The sequence below is a fragment of the Battus philenor genome, unplaced genomic scaffold (assembly GCF_028537555.1).
Source record: "Battus philenor isolate CCGP_79_NKW_IND1 unplaced genomic scaffold, ilBatPhil1.0.hap1 SCAF_20, whole genome shotgun sequence".
In the NCBI taxonomy this organism is placed as follows: Eukaryota; Metazoa; Arthropoda; class Insecta; order Lepidoptera; family Papilionidae; genus Battus; species Battus philenor.
In genome coordinates this window covers 10,401,181-10,425,710 of record NW_027181683.1, presented here as the reverse complement: position 1 = coordinate 10,425,710, position 24,530 = coordinate 10,401,181, and the positions used below count along the sequence as shown (strand labels likewise).

Sequence of the window (24,530 nt, the reverse complement as noted above, 5' to 3'; positions counted from 1 at the left end):
ATATATCCTAATATATCAGGAACACATATTTCACCATTTATTTCTACATATAATCTTTGGCAGTGAAGTGCCTTGATTATTTTGTTTTCGTTTACGTTATATCTGAGGAAGTTTATGTGTATAAATCGGTACTGTTAAACTTTCTTAAAACATGTGTTGTTGCTGTGGAGTTCCTTCCTGCTTCTTCTCCACAACTATGACACTTTGCGAACCAGAGTAGAGTCTAAAATAAAAATATGGCGATTAATGATTGATGTTAAAAGTTACAATGTTGAATAAATGAAATTTACTTTTACTTTTAATTTAAAAGACAAAGAAAAATGGAGATATATATATATTTAAAATATTAGCGATTTATATTTTGATATAGTGGTAATCAAATGAAGGTTAAAAATAGTATTGTTATTCTCTGTTGCTTTAAGTGTTTTTAAAGTAAAATGGCCCGTGTCTGGATTTTAAAAAAATCCTTAGAGCTTATTTATTGTAAAGTAGTCTCTAGTATTGTTATTTTAAATCTGAGAAAGATGTTTGTATTTGGCCACGATTACTATTATCTCAAGCCAGGCATATAGTAAGTAAAAAAGTAAGTTATTATATGTAATAAATATATATTAAAAAATCATACGCATGCTCGTCAAATTTCGCAGCCGTGTGTTAGCTCCAGCCTACGCCCTCATCAAGGTAGTCTAGCTCTAAAGTAAACTATATGCGGCGTACACGCCTATCCTCCGAAGCTAATTGTCTCTTACTTCGATTGTAATAAATACTAAAGTACGTCGGTGTACAGCTTCGCATAACTCTCGACGTATAAACCCACTCCGACATTTCCAGAAGGTTCTTTATCTGAAATAACAAGCAGAACTTTAACGATGCTTTTGTTCGAGCATGTTTTTTTTTTCAGTTTATTGCTTCAGAAATTATCGACTGCGTCCGCTCGGGGCTTGGATTGTACGTGTTTATTCGATACTATTTTTAAATCGATATACGGAACGATATCGAGGCCAAAGATGGAATGCCTTGTTATCAGTAATTGGCATGTTGGTACTCGTTGCTGTCTATAAAAAACGTCGTAGTATTGCCCGGTTTTTTTGTGAAAAATATTTATATAACTCTTTGTTATCCGCTGAGATATTTTTCACGTTTGGCAAACTTTATTTTGTATTCGTATATTGATTTATAGCTCCTCATTTATTTAATTATTTTCTAAATTAACGCCATGAGATATTCTTTATCAGTCTATACTGAGAGCTATATTGATATGCGAAAAGAAACAATATTAACATGTAGAAGCATCCAGTAAATGTACACCTTGTTGAAGATATTAAATGCATCAATGGTGTTGTATTGTCTATAACATTTTCGAGTAATAAAACATGTATGTAGGAATAAGAAAAAATTTTGATAAATAATCGTCAAATTTGATAATAAGTTTTCTAAAAGATAAAGGCTATTTTGAGGAAATATCGGTTATGGTTTTTCTACACTATAGTAAGTTTTTTTTAGATTACCTCCACTTGCTGTTTAGTACTACGAAAAGTTTAAACTTATTACTTCACAAAATTTAACGTTGATTTTTGCAAGGTTTTTATTTATCCGCAGTTTCATGTTTTTAAACTAATTTATGACCCGTTTTTTGAATCTATTCTTATCTATTCTTTTTATTTTTCTACAAAGGAATAAAAGCAACTGCCATAGCCTAGCGAATTGGAAAGTGGCAGTTGGTAGGGCACACGGACTGGCAAGCGTAGTGTAAATAGACAGACGATCTTGTTAAGATCGTTAGAAGACGCTGGATGTAGGCTGCTTCCAACTGGCCTTTTGGAAATGTATGGGGAGACGTATGTCCAGTAGTGGACCGTCTACAGTTGATATGATGATGATGAACAGTTTTATTTAATTTGTGGTATAATTTACTACCAAAGTAGCTCTGAATTTAGGTACGTTTCAATATATTATACCAAAAAACCTCTCAACTTGTTCTTTTCTGTCGATAAACGCCGTCTGCAAGGCATAAGCTTCTCCCAAAAATTACCAATAAGACCTGCATTCAGCATCTTCCACGATAACCATTCTTGCGCTACCAGCATTTATTCTGGGCGTTGAATTTGTTGTTAGCCTTGTGGGGCTGTTACAACTTCGTCGGTTTCAGGGCTAACAAAAATTTCGTATATTCGCCTCCCGACGCGTCGATGCGCTGTGTGGGACTTGATATGTTGCTGCTGTCTCCGCTGCTGGTCTCCGTTGTTGGTGTTGGTGTCGTCGTCGGTGTGTCGTCTTCTTTCTTCTACCTCCTGGTAGTTAATATTCGGTGCGTCCTCTTGCTTGGGCGTGTCTCGTCACTTTGTGTGTGACTTCCTTTTTAGGGGACCCCCTTGGTTTTTTTGGGGAGGGCGTCTTTTGATCCCTTTCGGGATCGGTGCGTTCTCGTTCGGTATTGCATGGCGTGGCCTACGCTTTTCTGTTGTCGGGTCTTCTTCTGGTATGTAGCTGGCCGCTTGGGCCACCAGATGGTCTGGGTGGTGTACGGCGTCTTGGAAGTATATCCTTGATGCCTCTCCGAAGAAACTACCAATATCCAGCGTCTTGACGCGACCTTAATTATGTCGTGGGTCTACTTAGTGGTAGGCCTACCCAGGTAGCGTCTACCGGCTCGTGGTCTTCGGCCGCAACAGCCATCGGTTGCACGAGTGATGTGCTTCGTCCATCGCTACTTTAGAAAAGCAATTCTTCGAGGTAAGCCGGTGACCTTGGTTCTTCATCAGATTTCATCAATCCTGATTCGATCCCACAGCAAACACCACGCATAACCATTGCTCTCTGGGTGACTTAGAGCCTCTCAACTAATAGACATATTTGCTAATCTGTTTAATTATCTCATACTAAAACATAATGCATAATGATTTTCTATTTTTAAGTAAATGTTTGAAAAATTCGGTTCTGATGCAGCCAACATTTTTTAATCGGACTATATATAAACAACACAATGAAGTTGAATTTGAAACGTGTTTGATTAATGCCTGCGACATAAACACTTTTTTACCGTCGCATGTGATTATGCGAGGAATTTATTTAGGTACACTCGAACGACCTCAGTGCAGTTTTTATAACAACTTTGCTACCGGACTTGTAATAGACCAGTTAAAAAACTAATTACTCTATCCCACATTACTGTTTCGATTTCTATTTGTAGATGTGGTTTAAAGTACAACAAAGTACAACATTTATTTCAATTAAAAAAAATATTTTATATTTTTTAATCTGTATAAATCAAATTTATTCGAGTAATTATATTATATTCATTGACGTAGCAGAAAAGTGCTAATGGAGAGAAACGAATTAAAACCTTGCAAGAATAGTAAAACATCATCATAATTATGTTAGTGGATATTGATATGTACCCAATTCGAAGGCAATAAACCTCTTCCGAAGATCAACACGATAACCGATGCAGCTGCTTCTTGCTTCCTGGACTATGTCGTCGGTCCAATTAGTGGGGGTATCCGCGTAGCTTCTACCGTATTTTAATAAATAAATATATATGAACACATCGAATTGTCAAATTATCAACTATCAAATTTTTTATCACAATCAAAACTAATATATACATACCAGCTGATCTCGCAAACGTTGTTTTACAAAAAAAAAAATAAAGTTTTTAATTGACAAATAAAAATAAGGGTTGATCGTAGAGGGAAACTTAGGGTTGTATTTATTTTCTATGCCGTGTCATAAAAAAATAAAAACAATATGAAAAATAGATGTTGTTCGATTCTCCGCCCTGGCCGATATGCACGCTAAGATTCACGAAAATCGGTCGAGCCGTTTCGGAGGAGTTCAATCACGCACACCGTGACACGAGAATTTTATATATTAGATTACGATGCATGCAAAAATATCGTGTACAATTAAGCATTACAATGAAAATATAATCACATCATTATTGAAGTTTTGCTATATATCAATAAAATAAAAATTATAGAAAATTTATAGTGTGTAAAATATTTTATTATATACTTAAATCAATTAATGAAACTATCACTTTGATATACGCAACATTAATTTATTTTATTTATTGTACTGCGTCCGGCCAATAGGTTTTGACAGAAAGACGACTATTGGTGCAGCTAGTTGATCATATTTTTGTAAAAATGTTTTAGTTAACCCTTTTACCGCATTCGATATATGAGATCGTCACGCATTTATTGGACCAAAGTCGCACATGATATTCTGATACGTCTTTGAAATTGAGAACATATTTAACATGTTCGTTCTTGTTTATTTCAAAGCAATTTGTATCAGTTGCTACGGAATAAATAATTTCATTATCAAAATTTTCCAAACTCTGTGAATGTTCATCTGGTTGGTGGTCAAATTATTTGTATAAATGTGGCACACAAAGGTCTATAAATATATAAATTGTTATACTGTTCTCTAGTTGTACTAAGCCAAAACTTGTTTTAGCCCATCATTAAAGAAACAATGGAAAGGTTTTTACTGTTTAAAATCAGCTAATTATTTATTCATATTCAATTGAATAAAATGTCACGCTTACATTGCTATTAAGGATTAATAAAATAAGTTGACTTTATGGCCTTTATCATCATATAACATCTTTTAAAATATGTGAAGTGGCGAATTGTCCGAAAGTATTTACCAAAGTATCGACTTTATAGAGAAACTTACCTGTAAGAGAAATATATTTCTGTTTTAATAGTTCTGTTGAGATAATTTTTTTTATTACTGAATTATTCTATTGTAACCTTCCATTTGAAATACGGAAGGCAACGCAACAAGATACGATAATGTAAATAGTTGTTACTGTAGGTACTAATGAAGAATAATTACTAATGAATTAGAACAGAAGTAACCTTGCCGTTATGGATATTGCTGCCGACTAGGTTGCGGGTTCAGTATGAAACTAGTGTCCATTTTGATTGGATATACAAAATTACTGCTTATAAGTTAAAAGTTTTGAAAAGTATAATCAATTACCTTGTATATAGGTCTTATAAGATTGCGATCGCATTTATATGAAAGATTAAATTCTATAAAGCCTTTGTTAACTCGAGTATTTGAAATTGGTACTTCTGTACATAATTTCGTATGCACTTCTTATGAGTACTTGTCAATCTTTTATACAGCGTTATTGATTATGTATATACATACATACATATATTTATATACGATAAATGCGTCAAAGGTGACATGGATTAAATATTTGTCAGCAAAAAGCTTTAAATAATTTACATTTAGTTCCAATCACTCTGTATATAGTGATCATTATTTTTTTCTATAGAAATACGACAGGCCAGTAACTTCTGTTAGTACAGTCCGTAGAGAGAAATAGTAAACGATAATTAATTTTAATGTACGTAATCTGTATGTATATTTAAAACGCGTTTTATTACTACATTATTATTATGTTATTTCTTATACCCGACAGTATTGATTTTTGGATAAGGTGTTCCATAAGATAATTGATCTATACCATTCATTATCAATCATCCTGTATGCCATGTCACATTCACTAACCTGCATATCCTGTTTGTCAAAAAATTCTTTATTCAAAATTGGCCTGCCACGTGTTCGGATGATAAACATCTCAAAACTGAGATGAAAAGGTGAAAGAAATTCGATGGGAGTACATGTGCTTTTTAAAAGAATTTAAAATTATATATTTAATAAAATTTTCATTAGCCTGGTAGGGAACACATTGTTTCCTACACAAAAATTAGCACAAAAGTTTTTTTTACTTTGTTTAAATCTAGCAATAGATTTCTTTAAATTATCTGTTACGTATATTTTACACACACACACACACTCACAAATATTTATATATTTATAATATATGTGTATATAGAATCAGTGTGTATATTGTGTATAAAAAGGTGTTCTGACTCAACGAAGTCGAGTCTTAGGTATGCTTAAAATGACAACAATTAATCAATAATACATAATTGCAAATTATTTTTTATTACTTCAATTCGGTGTAATATTTATTAAAGTTGACTGTTAATTACAAATCGTATTTTCTTGTAAAAAAATGTTTTGTCCGCCATCACATAAATTTTTGGTTATATGTTAAGTGAATTATCTCGGTGAATTTATAATGTACAAAGTGGTATGTTTGTTGATATTGCATCGACTATCTATGTAAATTAATATGAGTAATAAAGTTGTAATAAAGCTATTACCGAAGTGAGATGATTTCTAATTTAGATAAAATTGAAAAGACATGGAGTTGTATAAAATGTGTTTTATTTACACTTTGGCAGTGATGGCATTACATATTTTGTATTTACAAAGAGAGTTACTTATTGAGACCTTTATGTTGTTTCCGTTGAGCAATCGGTTCCCTTTCGAGGCTTCGCGGTATGGGCAGGGGCTGGACACCCCTCGGCTAAGCTAATGGCGGCCTTCAACTAAGTTCAAAGCCTCCATTAGCTTTGGTGGGTAAGTTGATTTACCAAGCGCGGAGGCCAAGACCGTAGGGGCCGAGGCCGTGGGCGCCGAGACCGTAACCGTAACCGGCGTAGGCCAGGGGAGCGATGGGGGCGATGGGGGCGGCGAGGTGGGCTGCACGCACGGCGGCGGCGGCTCCGTTCACGGCGGCGGCCTGGGACTGAACTGCGGCGACGTAGTTTTGGGATGCGGCGAGGCTGCCCCAGTACGCGTTCTCGTTGATGTCACGGGTGGTCTCTGCTACTTGACGGACTGCCTCGGTGTTGGCCTGGTATACGGCCTCAGCGGCGCGTGCCTGGCCCTCCCCGACGGCGCGGGCGTGGTCCTGCGCGGCGACGGTGGCATCGATGGCCGCGGCCTGCACGTCACCGGCGTTGGCGCCGTACACCAGCGGGGCGATCAGCCCGGCGGACGCATAGCCGATGATGGCAACGAAAGCGATCTGAAAACACACTCCGATTATATATCTGCCTCATAAAAATAATAATACACGATTTGGTTAGTGCTGTATCGAGCGCAGTTTAGACCTGATCGGGCTAGCGCATGACAATCTCTCTCTCGCCTTCCATCCCCTTTTGCAATGATGAAAAGTTTTCCAAATTTTTCACCGCCTTTCCTAGCTATCTGAGCAAACAACTCAAAAATAAAATAGACAGAAAATTAAAAAAGTTTTAAGAGTTATTAAGAGCCATTATTAAGATAGTTTAAGTTGTTATTTCCTATAACAAAACGAAAAGGCCGAAGCCTTAATTTAACAGTACAAATTAGCGTTTATTGATTCCGAGCACATATCCGCTATTTATAATCACATGCTAATTTGCTATGCGCTTATTCAGCGAAACAATAGGTTATACTATTGCGTTTGCTTATAACCTTCATTGTTACGAGTTATTGTATGTGTAATGTGTATATCAACTAGCGAATAGTTTTGAGATTTATGTTTATTTTGTAATTATTTTAAAAACAGTGCACTGGTGTGCAAATGCGCTGGTGTCAAAATTCAATTAGCAATGATAATTAATTTCGCATAGGCTGTTTACCGCTGCCGACGTTCGGATGTTTGCACATGTTCATACGTTTAATTGGCGTTAAGCTGTTTAAGTAATATTTGCTTATTAAACCTTGGTTAGTTACGGGTTGCTGATGAAGTGCAACTTGAAAATGGATTCGTAACTTCATACAGTTTTAAAGGATCACCCTATGTTATTAAAATGTATAAGAGATTTTCTACGTATATGACACATCTTTCTCTGTAGCCATACGGCTTAGAGACTTATGTGGTACGAGTATTTATTTCACAGAGTAGGGTCGGTCAGATAAGACTACGAAATTCCATCCGGAATGAGAAATTTTAAATTGTAATGGCATTTATCAAGTTCGCGAAGGGTGCAGGGAGAAAATTGTATCTAAAATAAACGAAAAAAATTGATTAATTGAAAATATTAGATATGAAATTGATTTACAGTTTGCTACGTAATATTTAGTTTCACCGGATTTGATATAGGAGAGTCCAAAAGGCTCTATGTCTAATCTCTGAGATTGCATTAAAACCTTAGTTTTTTATTATCTGTTTTAGGTTTAGAAGGCAGCCAAAATAATCGGCTGCGCAATAGGACCCTCAAGAAAAAGACTTCGTAGATTGTCATACGAAATTATAAACGTTGCCTTATACTTTAATAATGTATTGCGTATATTAAAGTAGTCTAAATATTTGTAATACGGTGTTTAGGAATTTAGTTACAATCCGTGTCAAAAATTATTCACGCCACACCTCGTCGTGAACATAATGAAACGTTTATTAAATTTAATCATTCAAAACTTAAGCCTTGTTTGGAATGGTCTTGAATCATAACTAACTGCTATACAATTAACATTCTATTTAACCTTATATTACAACAATTTAATAAAACTGTTTATTTTTTACTTTAACTACTTTTTTATACTAATAAAATACAAACCATGCTTTGTTGTAAAATTCTCTATAGAAATGTACGTATTGTCTTTATTTCATTGAACATTCTATGGTTATGTTCACCTGCTCCAATTCAAGTAGCCTTGACCGGAGGAGCGTCTCGCATGCATAACGCGTCGATGACCGTAAAAAGCTGTCTTGTATATTTGTACTCCTTTGCCAATTGTTATCTATTCTTTAATACCGGTAAATAAGATTCAATTTTGAGTGAATTTATAAGAAAATTAAGCATGCCGTTCATGCGTTGGTCTCGAAATTTGCTGGTGTTATTATGACACGTATTTTTGCGAAAATGGGGCTTTCCTTGTACAAGTGCGTCTGTGAGATTTTATATTCGAACTACTGATTATTAAGTCATATTGTTGATAAGAGAATTTATGTTATTTTGACAATATATCGAATGTAACAATTGAAGGAATAAGACATTTGATAAACTTATAACGTGTTTTGATACAATGTTGCAAAATGTTAAAGCAATACGTATTACTTACACATGTAAGGTATACCGAAATCGCGTATCTATTCTGTCGTAGAAGCAAATGGAGCGGAAATCTAACAAATTTTGTAGCCGTATTTAAGATATTAAATTACCTTCGGAAAGGTATATCAAGTTTTTTTTTAATTCCTTGAGATGAAAGATTACACTTAAAAATACAAAAAGTGATGTTATAGATAGACACAATCTTGTCGCAGTTAGGACTAATTGTTAAAAATGTGATTGAATCACTAAACATACTGCGACAAGTTTGCTATTGTATAACAGTAATAAGAGAACAGTATCAAAGTGAGAAGATTATAAGAAAGAGTTTGCATAAGGTTATTCAAATTTTAAATTTAGAACCCTTCTCCCATCGATACTGCATTGTATCTATGAGAGAACGATATCAAAATGAGAAGAATTTTAAAAAATGTTTCTGAATCAAATTTTGCTGAAATGTTGAATTTGAAACTGTTCTCAGAGATTAATAGGATTATACTGAAAATGTGTTCGTACCAGAAATCTCATCTTGCACTTCTTGGTCAGACTGCTCGATAGCTACTGAATGCTGTCCAGAGGCGCGCTGGGTCTTTTATACGTCCGTAGACAACATGGAGTTAATATTGAAAGTGCGGTAATCGTTGATACCATATAACACTTGACTTTGGACGAGACATTGTAAAGGGTAGTGACGGCCGTGTACGGCCTGTTTACTATCAGATGTATAAATTCTCAAGGCTCTTCTTGTTTTTAGGGTGAGTTGTGCGACTTGTAAGTTATGCTACTTACTATGTTAGTACGGAATGATAGATTTCCTATTAGAAAAATAATTCATAGTTGATTTAGATCCTCTATTTATTTTTCATTACAAATTTTTCATATACGAGGATCTTCACTCTCATTAATTTATTTATAATTGAATTGTTTTTTTTTACTTTTAATTTTAAATATTATAATGGAATTAAGCGTTACCTCGCGGAAATCCATCCTAAGTAAGAAAAGGATCAACATTTAGCCAAATGTGCGGAAGTGGCTAAATGTTGGTCCTTTTCTTACTTTTAATTTTAAATTTGTTTTTTTTTTTGCAATAAAGTGACAATTTCTCCAGTAGGTTTTCATTTGATTTTGATAGGGGTTTTTGGTATCAATCTAGCTTTACTAACCAAAGGAGGAGAGTATTATGTTGAATGATTTCTACGCAAAATCAAATCAAACAAAAATAAATAGAAATGTATAAAGATATGTTACGAATAGAATTTTAAAGTTACATTGCGTATACGGGATGATTGGTTACAAGTGTAAAAACATTGAAGGGGGAATGTATAGCTCTTTCATTCGTTCATTCATTCATATCAGCCGATAGACGCTTATTGCAAGGTATATGCATAACTCTGTAAGATACTCGTTATACCTTATCAGAAAATGAATGATTTTAGATTGATACGTATTAAAATTATCGTTTACTATTTATCCCAACAAAGTTCTTATCTCTCCTCTCTTTCTTATCTATCCCAGTTATTGGCCTGTCGTATTGCAATAGCAAAAGTAAATGAATGTAACATATTTTAGAGTGGTTGTTGATTGGAAATAGGTGTAAAAGTTTGAAAGCTTTTTGGTAACAAGTGAGCTATGTATTCACTAATTTAAACTTTACATCTATTCGTGATGTATAAGGTTTAGCACAAACCACGAAAGTATATATCATGCTTTGTGTTGCAAGAGTGAAATACGGGGAAAGCTTGAAAGTCCCTTAGGTTTAGGATTTAACGCATAGGTTTCTGTTAGGTTATACACTTTTGATACAATAACGTGTATGTAGTCGTGAAATATTTGTTAAACATCGTAATTAGTCGTTCAATTGTTTAAGTAGGAACGGAGTCGCCTTCGTTCTTAATCTGTGTGGGTCATCATAACACATTATGAATTTGCGTGGATAGATTAATTAGTTTTTATTGTTTTAGGTTAATTCTAAATGGAATGTTAAATTGTACTCGTAAACCTATCTAATTAAAATAAACTTTGCAATAGTAAATTGCAAATTTTCTTTGTTTATTAAGTATCAAGGACTTTTTGTTGCAATCTTAATTAACATATGGAAAGACTTGACGAGACTTCCCATATTAAGACGTAATGCGAGCGCTCCCACCTTGTGTTAGAAAGGATATGTCACTTAATTTAAGGTGAAACATCTGACTTATCAGTTCATAGCAGGGGTGTCTAAGCTCTTTGATAATTCGAGCCGTTATTCTAAATTTGAAATTTTTTGCGTGCCGCTATTGAATATGCATTAAAAACAAGCAAAAGTATTTTTTTTACACAATCATATTTACTGTAAAATTTATACAAGAGTACAAAATATGTGTTGTATAATGGAACAAGTATATGACAGCTCTCTTGATAATACTTAAAATGCCGGTTAATTATGGTCGGTATTTTGATTTCGCTAATTTTATAGCGTAGAGTAATAATAATTATTATTCACAACAGTAATTTGTTTCTATTTCCCAGGAGCTGATATAGGTAATATAAATTTAAATATTGAAATAATTCGACAATCAATCGGAGCCAAAAATAATTGTTCAAGGAGCCGTATGTGGTTCGCGAGCTGGAGTTTCACCACCCCTGGTATATAGTATAGGTGCATATCGAGCATATCTATACGGGAATATATTATAGTCGCTATTTATGGCATGCGGGTTGGCGTTGGCGGTGTGGTGTTATGGTACTTAGATGACGGTGCTGCCCATTCTATAAAAACTTATTTGTGAACAGTGACCTATATTACTGATGCACAATGTGAATTATATAAGATTGTATCCCGGGAATCGAACTCATGACACACTGTTGAAAGTCCTTACCGCTGAGCTACAACTGCTTGCACAAATTTTCTACTAGGAGTGTAGAAGCTAGTGCACATGGATACTTAGCTGGCACTCTAATATTAATATTGCTCGCCTTAATGATGGGCTACGACAACCTTCGCCCATCATTCCTATCGTTTGCTCGCAGGGTGGTAAGTAATGCTATTAAGAGGAACAAAACCAAATAGAAAAACTGGAACCAAAAATGAAATAAATGCACATGTAAACGAATTTATTAAATAATAATGGAATATAAGACAAGTCTGGCAATGTATTTAAAAGTTCAAATCCAGTGATATCAAAAAATAAAGATAAAGATTAGAAAATAAATGTACCTAGCCACCTAAGAGTAAAAAGATGAGGAAAGGAAGGCGATGAAAGCAAGAAGGAATGAAAGAACAAAAATTGCAAGATATTGTGAAGGATAAAAGAAAAGAATAAAAGAAATTGAGAAGTATGAAAGTGAGTGTCGAATTAAGATAAAACTGAAATAATTATGTGTAAATAAAGTCCCTGTCCCAACCTAGATAGGGGGTACGAGAGACTCCCAATAGCGGGGGCCAAAAAAAATATTAATCTTGCAATAATTGAGGACAATCTGGTTTTATTCAAACAATCTTATATAGGAACATTCAATCCAAAACTGTTTAGCATTTGTTGAGTCTATTTTGATTACGTTATCTTGATGCATGTTATCATTAAACGGATATTTTTATAAAGAGCCGTCTAAAAACTCCTGCCACCACAGGGCGGGGAATTTTCTTTGATATTTTTTTCATACGATCTCTTTACAAACTCCTTCAATCTTTAAAATTAAAATGAATTAAATTAAAGAATAAATTTATTGTAATATTTGGTGTGGCATAAATAATAACTTATCGAAGTTAATATAGAAGTCTTGAAATAATTTAACCTAGCCTTAACAAACTTTACTTATTCTTTGGGATATTCTACACTAGCTACTTTGTCTTTTAAACGAGTATACAGTGATACTTTGTACACTTGAGTAATATTACCGGTAATGAGGTCTAGGTTAGGCGCTTTTACCACGCTGTCACCTGAAATCCGGTTACTATTAAAATCCCAGAACATTTCTCAGGCAACCTTTTTTAAGTTTTAAAAAGTAAATTATTTCTTATAAATCTTATAGCGTTGAAGGGATTTAAGTTTATAACAATGTGTGGAATCTAGTTCGTCGACTCACGTACATGGTAGATATAATGTATACATAAAGGTTTGTTAAATTTTATTTTAAAAGAGCAACTGTTGTGTTTTTATTTTTGTCGAAGAGTTGGTCTCTTTTTAGAAGATTAGCGTTCAAAGAAGGTGCTAGCTTATTATACGTATATAATATTAAAATAATCGACAATTCAAAATTTATGTAAATATCTATTTCAATAAAGATATTTTGAACAGCATGCCTCAAAGACTTGGTTTGCGCAATAACGTCATCGAGAAAGTGTAAGGAAAGACCTTTTATAATATAGACCTTCCAATAATTAATTCGCGAAAGTACCGTTGTGAAGGTAGTTCGATATCAAAGTAGATTCTTGAATGACGAATGACGACAATGGCGCCAGTTGGTTAAAGATAATGTCACGCGATCGGCAACGGAGTGACCGTTTCGCTGGGCAGAGCAGGAAGCTTTCAGTTAAATAATAACAAAAAAAAACTACGTACTGCATGGCATTTAAAATAAATCTCGTGTGCACAGTTTAAGTCATTATTTATAAAGACTCAGACTAATAAAGGTTTCTTGGATGTTGAGGTAATAGCTTAACAGCTGAGAACTGGTGTGTGATCACAGCTTACACATTTGATACCCGGCTGATGAACAGCTATGTTAATTGTCAAAAATTTCGAAAGGTGTTCTGCATTTCCCAATGAACTATTGCTGTTATATAAATAATTGTACAATAGTTCCAGCTTTTATCTAAAAGATAGGTTTTTTATACAGTTGGAACATTCCAGAAGTGATAAACACCGGATATTGGATCGAAGAGAATGTTTTTTCTATCAATTGGAACATTCCAAAATTGATATATACTAGACGTATGGTTTTTTATGCCAAAAGAATCTAATGTATTTTCATCATAGGAGAAAGTCCAATGTCCTTAAATTACAGTCTCAATTTAAAACTTTAGACCATTATTCAAAAAGGGCAGTGGATGGACATTCATACCGACGGACAATGGTCCTGGAAGGTTCTCGAATAGCGAACAAAAACGGTGTCTATCGGGGACGCGGCGTGGTTAGGGCCCCCACTCCCTACGTAGGCCTTTGCCTTGTAGGAGGCTTGATAATAATGATGATGATGGGAGCGAAAAAATCGTGTCTATATTTAGTTGATTCGACATTTGTAGGTATAAGAATTATTTCGTATAACAATAGAATACTTACCATTAGTCATACCACATTATGGAGAACGAATCCTGTATTCCTTAAGCATTAAAGCTACTAACCTTTAGTTAAACTAACTGTCATCCTTGTATGTACGTGACATTCTAACAACCTTGGTTATAACACTATTGTTAATTTTCTTTATAAACTATTTACATAATTTCCAAGATTACAAGAACCTACAACTTTGCGGTACAGGTTTTGTAATCTACTTAAATTGTAAAAAAAAACCACGGTTTTTCCAGGTGATTTGGAGTTGGAAAAATATCAACCACACTAAAGTAATTTTATTATTATAAAAATCGACGTTTGGTGTACGTAATTTATTTCGTCTTAAATGTAACGAGCGATCTTTAATATAACATTAAAAAAATTCACTTATATAGCTGATTTGTCTAAATTTAAATTATAAATCCGAATAACTCAACATGATAGACAATAAATACGTATATATATATATATATATATATATATATATATATGTATATATATATATATATATATATGTATATATATATATATATATATATATGTATATATATATGTGTGTGTGTATATATATATATATATATATATATATAATACAATTATTACGGATTTCTTCATAACTATCCTTGAAATAATAATACGATAGCAAAAAATGACTGCCCAAGTGTGACATTGTGCAGAGTTCAGAATGGTATATGGTGGTGATGGTATATGCGATAATATCTACATGGAAACACGTGATGAAATAATAAAAGCAATGATTATGGTGAACAATAATATCTCAGGTGATTTTCGCTTTAGATATCGAATTATGTGATATGGTAACACAGGTTCACAGTCATCATCGCGTCAACCGATAGGAGCCCATTGCGTGGTATAGGCCTTGCTAGTCCACCTAATGATGATCCTGGAAAGCATCTTACTGGGTTACCAATTTCGGGTCACCGAGGTACCTCCTTAAGATCGGCGACGACTATAAAGGTCTGCTGACATTCTCTGGATTGGCTTGTGTAAGGCTAACCACGACGCAAAATGAGCGCAGTGCCGCTTGGTTCCGGTGACCAGCACACGGAGACCAGACAAGAAAGACAATATATGCCTCCTGTTACAATCATGAAGCATGAAGTTTCTGTTTAGCGTCACACAGTCTTGGTCCGACCATCTAATGGGAAAACGACTTTTCGGATGTTTGCCCTCGCCTACCACTAGACTAAAATAATTTACATAAAGGTTAAAAACAGTTCAACCCATATTTTCGAATATATTCGAATTTAATTTGACAAGTATAGGTTATTAAAATAGATCTCTTTATGTGTCATAAAATTAATTCGCTGGATCGTAAAATGTCCATAGACTTAATAATAACTGTGCGCACTAAACGGGTAATATTATAGACATTCATTGATATTTAATAATTTATATTTTAACAGTATTTTTATTTGAACAATAAATATTATTGTTATTTAACTTAATATCCTATGACACTTGAAATTGAAATTTTATAAAATAAAACTTTGAACTAACTTTAATGTTGGAAACCTGAGTTCGTTTAAAAAGACTTGGTTGCTAAACCTTTTGCGTAATGGAAGTAAATGTATTTTGGAAGCAGTTTGACACCTTTTTCCTTTAAATGGTTGACGATCCCGTTTAATATAATAGGTTTAGAAGTTCAGCCACTTCAATAGCAGTAGCGATAAAATAAATGGGCTGAAAGACCTTAATATCTTACGTCTTGTAGGAGCGAATGTTAGCCAGGCAATAGCAACCAACGAAGTCCAAGTTCATTGCTCCCGGGCATCCTTGAGTCTGAATGCTAAACGCTTTCTAGTGACAGACTAAGATGAGTTCCCGTCTCAGGTGCCCTTGGTAAAGTTCTGCTCATAAGATCTAAGGGTTCCTCTAATTCATGACTTGGGTGTTTATTGGTTTAGAAATTTATATACTTAGATTTATCTTTTAACATCAGATGCAACTTTAAAATTGTTTCTTATCCAACCAAATTGTCTCTAGTTTTTTTTAATTCTCATAAAAATAATGATAATTGAAAAATTTGAAAAATAAAAAATTTTCATTTATTATAATTAATATTTCGATATTAATAAAAATAGGAACGTTTCCTTTCCATTTTGCTTTGATTTAATTGATTATGGAAAAAATACTTAACGATCCGAGACAAGGCTCTCGTGTGAGCTATCGAGCCTTGCTACAATGAGGTCTAGGATATACGCCCTCAGCACTATGCTCCCTCAATCCAACGCAATTAGTAAATGTTAGTTACAGTGACCTTTTTCTACAAAAAGGAAACGAATCTATATAGTGGCCCTGCCACAATTCTATTTTTTAGGAAATGATTTTTTCGCTGAGAAATTTATGTCAATTAAGCTAAGAAAGCGAAAGCTTTCATAACGACGGAGTTTAATTTTTTTAACATTAACACAAAAGATAAAATACTGTCATATGCCTGCTGTACAAAAAAGCAAGTCATTGAATAAATATTTTTATTTAAGGATTGCCGCGATAAAACCAATTATAAGAGTGCTTGAGGTTTGCTTGCATTACAAGTTATTATAAATAACATTAATATATAATGTTCAAATTACCACAACAGTTTTAATGTTAACAAGCAGCTATGATATAAATGAGAATCGCCATAAACGACGACTTACGACTATATTAATCTAATTCGCTCTTTTAATAGGCAAAGGTATTTATTTCTTATGTTATTTTATAATGTAGTTGTGGTCCGTTCCACAGTGACAGATGGCGGCGTTGAACATGCGAGCAATCACTGATACAGTTTAAGGACGTAATACCAAAGTAATTAGTAAGGCGGTGTAATTATAACAAACACTTATTTTAATGTACGTTACCCTGTCAGTACATTTATTAATGTAATCGAAATAGAAATTTTACATTTGCGTATATTTCACTCTATGTTGGATGCAGGATGCGCAAAACCGATTATCGAGGCGTCCTTATAAGAGGCCGTAGAAGTGGGTGTATACCAGCTGAAAAAAAGATATTGGATTAAGACCAGGTAGCCTAACGGCAAGGACTATAATTTGTTGCTTGGAAAAACCTCACCGCATGGGCAAAGTTCACAAATTGCCTGTAATATTAACTCTTATCGGACGCCACGTTTCGTATTCTTAATTCTCACCAGGGTGTACTTATTTTTAATCAATATGAAAAAAAAGATGTTTTTTTTTAATTTTTCATTTCAATATACCAAATTTTCAAAAAGTAATAAATTTATTTATATGTATTTAATGTGTAGTATTTTTGAAACAATCTCCAACATGAGGGAATGGTTTTCTTTTTCACGTTTCACAATAGAATAGTGTTGTTTTCCTTCCTCCTGGCTACTTGCGATTAGAACATACTAAGTAGTCGTTATGTTTTCCTGTACCATTAGGTTGCAAGATATGTAGTTTGTCATCCAATTTTCTCTCATTATCCGACGTGAAAGATATTATTAAAATTAATAAATTTAATTTTTTGTTAAAAAAAATAAACACTAAAAAAATTAGCGATATGCTGCATAAGGTAAATGTTTTGTTGATAATGATAAACTGAAAAGACAGTCGTATGCGCATTCAATAGGCAGCAAGTTTCATCATGATCCAACTTGTCACCTCACACGTGCCATACGACCTCTGTAGAGAACTATCGTTGTCACGTCAGAGGTGACTTGCGACCGTTAAGGGTTAAGCATACTTATTCCTCATAATTTATTTAACATAATTGAAAAATGATTAAATGACCATTATTCATAGGACAATCGTCTCTGTTTCCTTTTCATTACAAGATATAATACATCTTGTATTGAAAATTCATAGCTTATTGAAAAGAGCAAGTGCTTCTTGCCACTTTTTAAGTATATCTGCTTTTTGAACGCAATGGTAAAATAAAATTGATGTAAGCTTTTAACTTAAAATAAAGAATTTTTTCGCCACTACATTCGCCACACTTTTAAGCAGTTTGGCGAATGTGCATACCTTATCGTCTTTATATATATAAAGATGACCCAATATGTGATTGAGAAAGTCTGCACCGCAACTCCACGCAAGAGGAAAAATCTCTCTCACATCTTTACACTCTTGAAGACATTTCAACGCCAAAATGCTTCTACCTTCGTGCAATCTGTTTCATGTTATAATAAAAAAACGTCGAATATATTAAGACAACGTCAACAAAGAGCTGGATCATTTATTTGTTTATTTATTAAAGTAATAAATACACACTCAAACTGCATACCATAATATAGATTTGTATACATAGTACAAAATTAAATATGTAGGCGTAAATAGATCGGACGATAATTATGCTAGATCATATCTAAACGTTAAGAACTGAATAAAACGTAGTATAGAAGCGTAAGGGTATGTTCACACGTAGTGCAATTTTACAAAGCGCTCTCGGATGTCTGCACAATAAAGTGTCAGCACGCTGGAAGCGGCGGCGAGGCGTGACCTGAGCAACATTAAAGCGTGCGCTTAAGTGACTGATGTCCGATGAAGCGTGTAACCAGCTGTTGCACGGACATGAGGAAAGGCAAGCAAATCGATATGAATTCGTGTTAACTATAGCAATTAAAGCTATCGATGAAAAATCGATTTTATCTATAAATCATCAACGTGTAAGTGTCTTCACTGTTATGGAGAACATCTATTAAACAATTAACAATCGCTTTTTACAATAATCCGTCGTCTATAGGACAATCTAAAATATTTAACGTGTTCCAAGTGACAGCTCGAATCCAGATCCTTCACAGTGGCCTTAAGACTCGTCTTTGACCATGGGACGCTCGCCTAAATCACCTGAGACCTTAGCGCCCTCTCAAATCTAGTATAACTTAAGTAACGACTTAATCCGGGGCTTACAAAGGATCTCTCTAGCTAAGTTACTGTATAGAGCAGCCAATCAGACGCCCCTCAACCACCCTCGTGTGTGGAATTTCGTCTACGGAATTTTTATCGAGTTTATCTTCGGGTTACAGAGACTGTTAAGGCTGTATGGGTGAAGAAAAAATATACACACACACACCTATATATATATATATATATATATAGGTGTGTGTGTGTGTATATATATATATAGGTGTGTATATATATATATATATATATATATATATATATATATATATATATATATATATGTATAAGTATGTGTGTGTTTGCGTGATAAATAGATAACTTACAAATATAATTTTCATTTGTATGGAACAATGACATTCATAAAACGAATCTTACCGTGTCTTACTCATACAGACTATGCGTTTTTTATTAATATTTTAAATATTACATTGCTGAGTTTAGAGACCTGAACGATAAGGAATTCGCGAGTCCATAAATTACACCCGGTCTAGAAATTGTTTGTTAATAGCCGCTCCGTACTTGAACCCAGGCACGTAATGATACGGTTCGTTCTTTCAAATTATAAATAATTTTATAGAGAACCCGGCTATACCAACGATTTAGTACACCTGGGATATCTATAAACGATATCGTTGAATTTCCTCGTCAAATATTTTCACATAATACTGGGTGATTACTATTTTGTCTTAACTAATTTGCTGTCAAATAATGTATGATACACTCTAAATCAACCATACAGAAATCAATGGTTTCAAAAACACAAATAACGTAATGATAATTTAATCGTACAAAAACCATTTTAAAATTTGTATTACTGGATATTAATTAAATGTTATTTACAAGACCGCATATTTTCTACTATCAAAATTTACTTTGTTTGTTCGTCGCATTTCAATAGAGTTTCAAAGTGCTCATAGTATAAAGTTTTGTAAATGCTTTAAGAACTTCTACAACAAATTCTATCAGGCTATTTTGTGATTACTCACAAATATCCTTAGTAAACTTCAATCAATTTATTCCCAAGCTTATCACTTAAACAATCTTTTGCAATGCAATATACTCGTAAAAAATTGTTTTACAAGTTATTGTTTAATAACAACTATCGTATCATGACAGTAATTACTCAGTAAGTAAGCGTGTTCTTAAAATTATCATAAGGTTAACCGCAGGATTATTACGGATATTAATATGGCCGATGGTATTGTAGAAGAACACTTAGTTCATCTGACTTCACCTATCTTATACATATTGAATCGTTTTATAGTGAAAGAATAGAGAAAAATAAATAAAAAGTCGTGTTTAAAATTAGGTTTACATTATACCTTATCGTCTTATTCGAATACATCATCATCGTCATCATATCAGCCATAGATAGATACAAACTCAAAGCATAGGTATTTAATGGAATCAGGCATTACTTTGCGGAAGTCCATCCTAAGTAAGAAAGGGACCAATATTTAGCCACTTCCGCACAAGCAGTGGTAGTCGTGCAACAAAGTTCACCGCCCGCCAGCCCGCTGATAAATGCGTATGCGGCAAACAATGCGAATTACACAACTGCCACCGTTAAATCACTCAACACGTGTTTCACCCCTCCACGGGGCATCTTCAGGAGTTATGTTACACCGATTAGTGCAAAACACAGAGTAGACTTTGCAGATAAGCATAGGGCTTTCTCAGAGATTATCACGATGATATATGTTGCGCTGCCCGCATTCAGCGACTTTCCGCGACCTTATCTGTATCGTCGGTCCACCCAGCTGGGGCCCAGCACTTGCTGCGAAGATCCGGCTCGAGGTCACCGTTCGAAAACCTATCGGCCCCAACCGCCATCGGTTGCAAGAGCGAAGAGTCTAACCCAGTGTCCCTTTAGACGAGCAATTCTTAGAACTACGCCAGTGATCTTTATTTTTTTGTGGATTAGCCCACTCCATTGTTTTCTAGATGACCTTGATCCTTCTTATGACACCCATCCAAATCTACTACGTCTCACGTAATTTTTGAAGAAAGGTATTCTACAATATATATTTATATATATATATATATATACATATTTTCTTATTCTAAAATCAGTCTATCGAACATGGAAATTATTTAAATTATTATTATTTATCATGAAAGTTTAAGAAAGTTAACAGTTAAAATTACGTGAAATGTGTTAATATGGTCAAGTAAACAGTTTTTAAATTTGAACCTAAAACCATTTGAAGTGAAACGTATTTTCAGATTTTTAGGTCATCAGTAAGCGATATTTCGTAATTGAATACACTCGATAAAATAATTAATAAATATTTTTACGTTGCAATTTAAAAAAAAAGGTTTGGGACAAAGACAAATTTCATAAAAGTTTTGGGCGCACCCACACCCTGGTAACGAGTGCGAACTATTTCATCATCTGGCTCTAGTCGACCTTCCGACCGGTCCCAGTGCCGCCCTCTTTGGTTCTGCTTGCATTCCGAACGCAATTAAATCTCTATATTATTTAATTATAAAACCGGTGCCCTTGTGCGTACGTGACAAATGCTGACACTGAACTTCTCGTCTTGCAATATTCATGTTAATACATTGAAAAAAAAAAAAAACTTTACAGACCCGCATGCTCGCTCTCCTTGCTTTGACTATAAACATATATATATATATATATATATATATATATATATATATATATATATATATATATATGTATGTATATATATATATATATATATATACAAACAAGAACCGCTAATTCGACATTTTTCAAAATGTATTATACATTTTGATGGTTTCAAAAAAATGAGAAAGGAATAGTAATAAACGGCGTGTTAGAATGTGATAAAACAAAAATAATATTTAAAATAAAAATATAATTAGATTATACACGGATGATTGGTTATAGATTGAAAGGCAAGCTTTTACGTCTATTTCCAATCACCCTGTATTTAACGTTTCTTGTGCGCCTTTGACCACCAACTCGCATGATGGAAAACGATGATGTGGTCAAAGATAAAACACGCAGACTCAGTAGGTACCTGTATAAATTAATTACTTTCAAATATGGTGTATTTTTTCTACTGGAATGTGACAGGCCACATAGATAGTATTGGAGCAGTTAGTAATAGATAAAATTTACACATTGTTGTGTTATTGGCTACAGCTACAGATAAACAGCGGAGCAGGTTAAAATGGCGAAGCTTTGTACCATTTATTTTAATTAATACTTTCTTATGTAGAAACTTGGCAAATTAACATTATATGTTGTTATTAAATAAAGTCACCAAAAAGAAATTAGAACAGAAGAAAACTTTGCTAAAAGCTTGTCATTGATTATAGTTTTGTATTCGAACGTGCACTAAGTCTCGTATTGTGTCTTTTCAGAGTTTTTTTAGTTTCAAAATCGCGCAGCGGTATTGATAAGATTAAGTGCGAAAGTAAGTTCAATCATTATAACGTAAAGATGAAATTGGTGCACATAACTTGATAACTTTTAATTTTATTTGAGCTACAACTTGGAACATACACTAATCTTACTTAATGTCTAAATTACATAAGATAAAAACTTCTGTAATTCCAGAAATATAATGAACACATCTTGCATGATTAAATTTGGACACCTGTCATTGTTAAAACTGATTCGTTTTAGATTTTATTTATTTTAAGTTTAGCATAGGTCAGATATCCAGGAATATATCAAATTTTGATCTTATATCTTTACGAGGAAATTTATAAAAAGGAAAATTTTTGAAAACATTAGTATGACAAAATGGCAAACAAGAACATTTTCTATTTTTTAACCGGCTACCAGTTTCGGGAATCCTTATTTTAGTATGTGAGAGGAGTTCAGAGATCAGAATCTATTATTTCTACAACCTCCGTTAGGTTTAAAAAGTTATGGCGACACAGGTTTTATTTTTAACGATTGCTATATGGCCTACATAATTATTTAATTAGGGTCCAGTAGAATGAATGTAATATAAATTAAAAATATAATTGATATACATATATATATATATATATATATATATATATATATATATATATATATATATATATATATATATAATACATTGATATAAATATGTCAACACTCACACTGCAGTTATGCGGCGGCACGATGAGTTGTGTGATTTCGCCAGCATGCACACAGAAACGGTGTAATAGAGCGCCCGAGAACAAATCCCACACACACACTGCAAAGTCGATGCCGCCCGACACCAGGTGCGCCCGATCGTACCTGACCACAAACAATACACACACTTACCCCTGGATTATAAAACCAGATAAATAGGTTACAACATGGTTAGGAGAACGCGGTTCAAGTGACAATTAAAATTGAAGTGACCCTTTAAGGATCGTTTTGCTATGTTAGCCTATGAAGGTTCCTTTAAGTAATCCAAGAGCTAGGCGACATCATAATCCTGTTCAATAAGTTAAGGCGACTTGAAGCCTGGCTTAGTACATTATCTATATGAACCAAATATGAACCAAATATGTATATATATATATATATATATATATATACATATTTGGTTCATATGTTATAATTTATCTCTTAGTGACAGATATGAAAAAAATTCACGTAACAAGAGGGTGATGATTATTGATTTATTCTAAAATAAACATGTTTCTTGCAGGTACATGTAAAAAAATCTACCTAATAGTCGCATGTTTTTATACGTAGAAATGCGTTCGTTTAAACCTAAAAAAACTTCCCGGGAGATGTTACGTTCAATTAGTTCAATTGGCATTTGCTTTAACGACCACTTTTATAGAAGAACACAGTAATGATATTGCTTACATATAGCTACATTACTATTTGACGAGAGAAATAAATATCATATTATTGGACGACGTGTTATATAAATACATAGCTCTACCGCCCGTTTATAAAAATTACTCGTGTATATACTTTTTTATTATCGGGTCACTAGAGACTATAGTTCTAATTTTATCACGGCATATCGAAGCCGGATACCTAGATGTTAAATAAATTCATATGGCGCCCTTCTCCAACTATCACAACAGGACCTTATGTTACGGGCATGCTTTGGCGCGCCATGTAATTCGATTAATTTTTAATAATTGATCCGTGCAGCATTTTATGGCGACCGGTGGGGAGTTCCAGTTCTTTCTTATATCGTCGAAGCATAAGGCTAGTGTGATTTAAATGACGATGGTATGCGAAAGCTCATAATTAATTTAATAATATAATATAGCCGTGGGTTTCCACTCGGTAGGAGAGACATCAATTTTTCCAAGAAAAAAAAAGAAATATGTTCCTCTGGCTTAAAAAAAGAATTAAAATTTTGTTGACATTATCACTAGACTATCAGGTTTGATTGTAAAAACTATTTGTGTAAACTTTTGCAAGTTTTGTTAAGAAAACATTCGCATTTTGTTCTAAACTATCATTTAAGAGTCACGTGAATTGCTATTATGCTCGGGTAAAGGTTCTTTGTAAAGGCGTGGCCAGTGCCGAGTTGAGTCAACCTGGTCGTTCGAAAAAGTACAAA

General features: G+C 33.7%; 2 protein-coding genes across 2 annotated transcripts in view; one reads left to right on the top strand and one right to left on the bottom strand.

Moving 5' to 3' along the window:
- The window catches only part of Rbcn-3B (WD repeat-containing protein Rbcn-3B), a 121,718-nt gene that overhangs the window by 30,236 nt on the left and 66,952 nt on the right, over positions 1 to 24,530 (top strand). The gene's annotated exons all lie outside the window — the stretch shown is intronic.
- LOC137923096 (cuticle protein 1-like) lies at positions 6,242 to 9,515 on the bottom strand. Its single transcript, XM_068766232.1, has 2 exons — positions 9,429 to 9,515; positions 6,242 to 6,904 (listed from the first exon to the last, which is right to left on the bottom strand). The coding sequence occupies exons 1-2, from the start codon at positions 9,438 to 9,440 to the stop codon at positions 6,464 to 6,466; spliced, it is 453 nt and encodes a 150-aa protein (XP_068622333.1). The 5' UTR covers positions 9,441 to 9,515; the 3' UTR covers positions 6,242 to 6,463.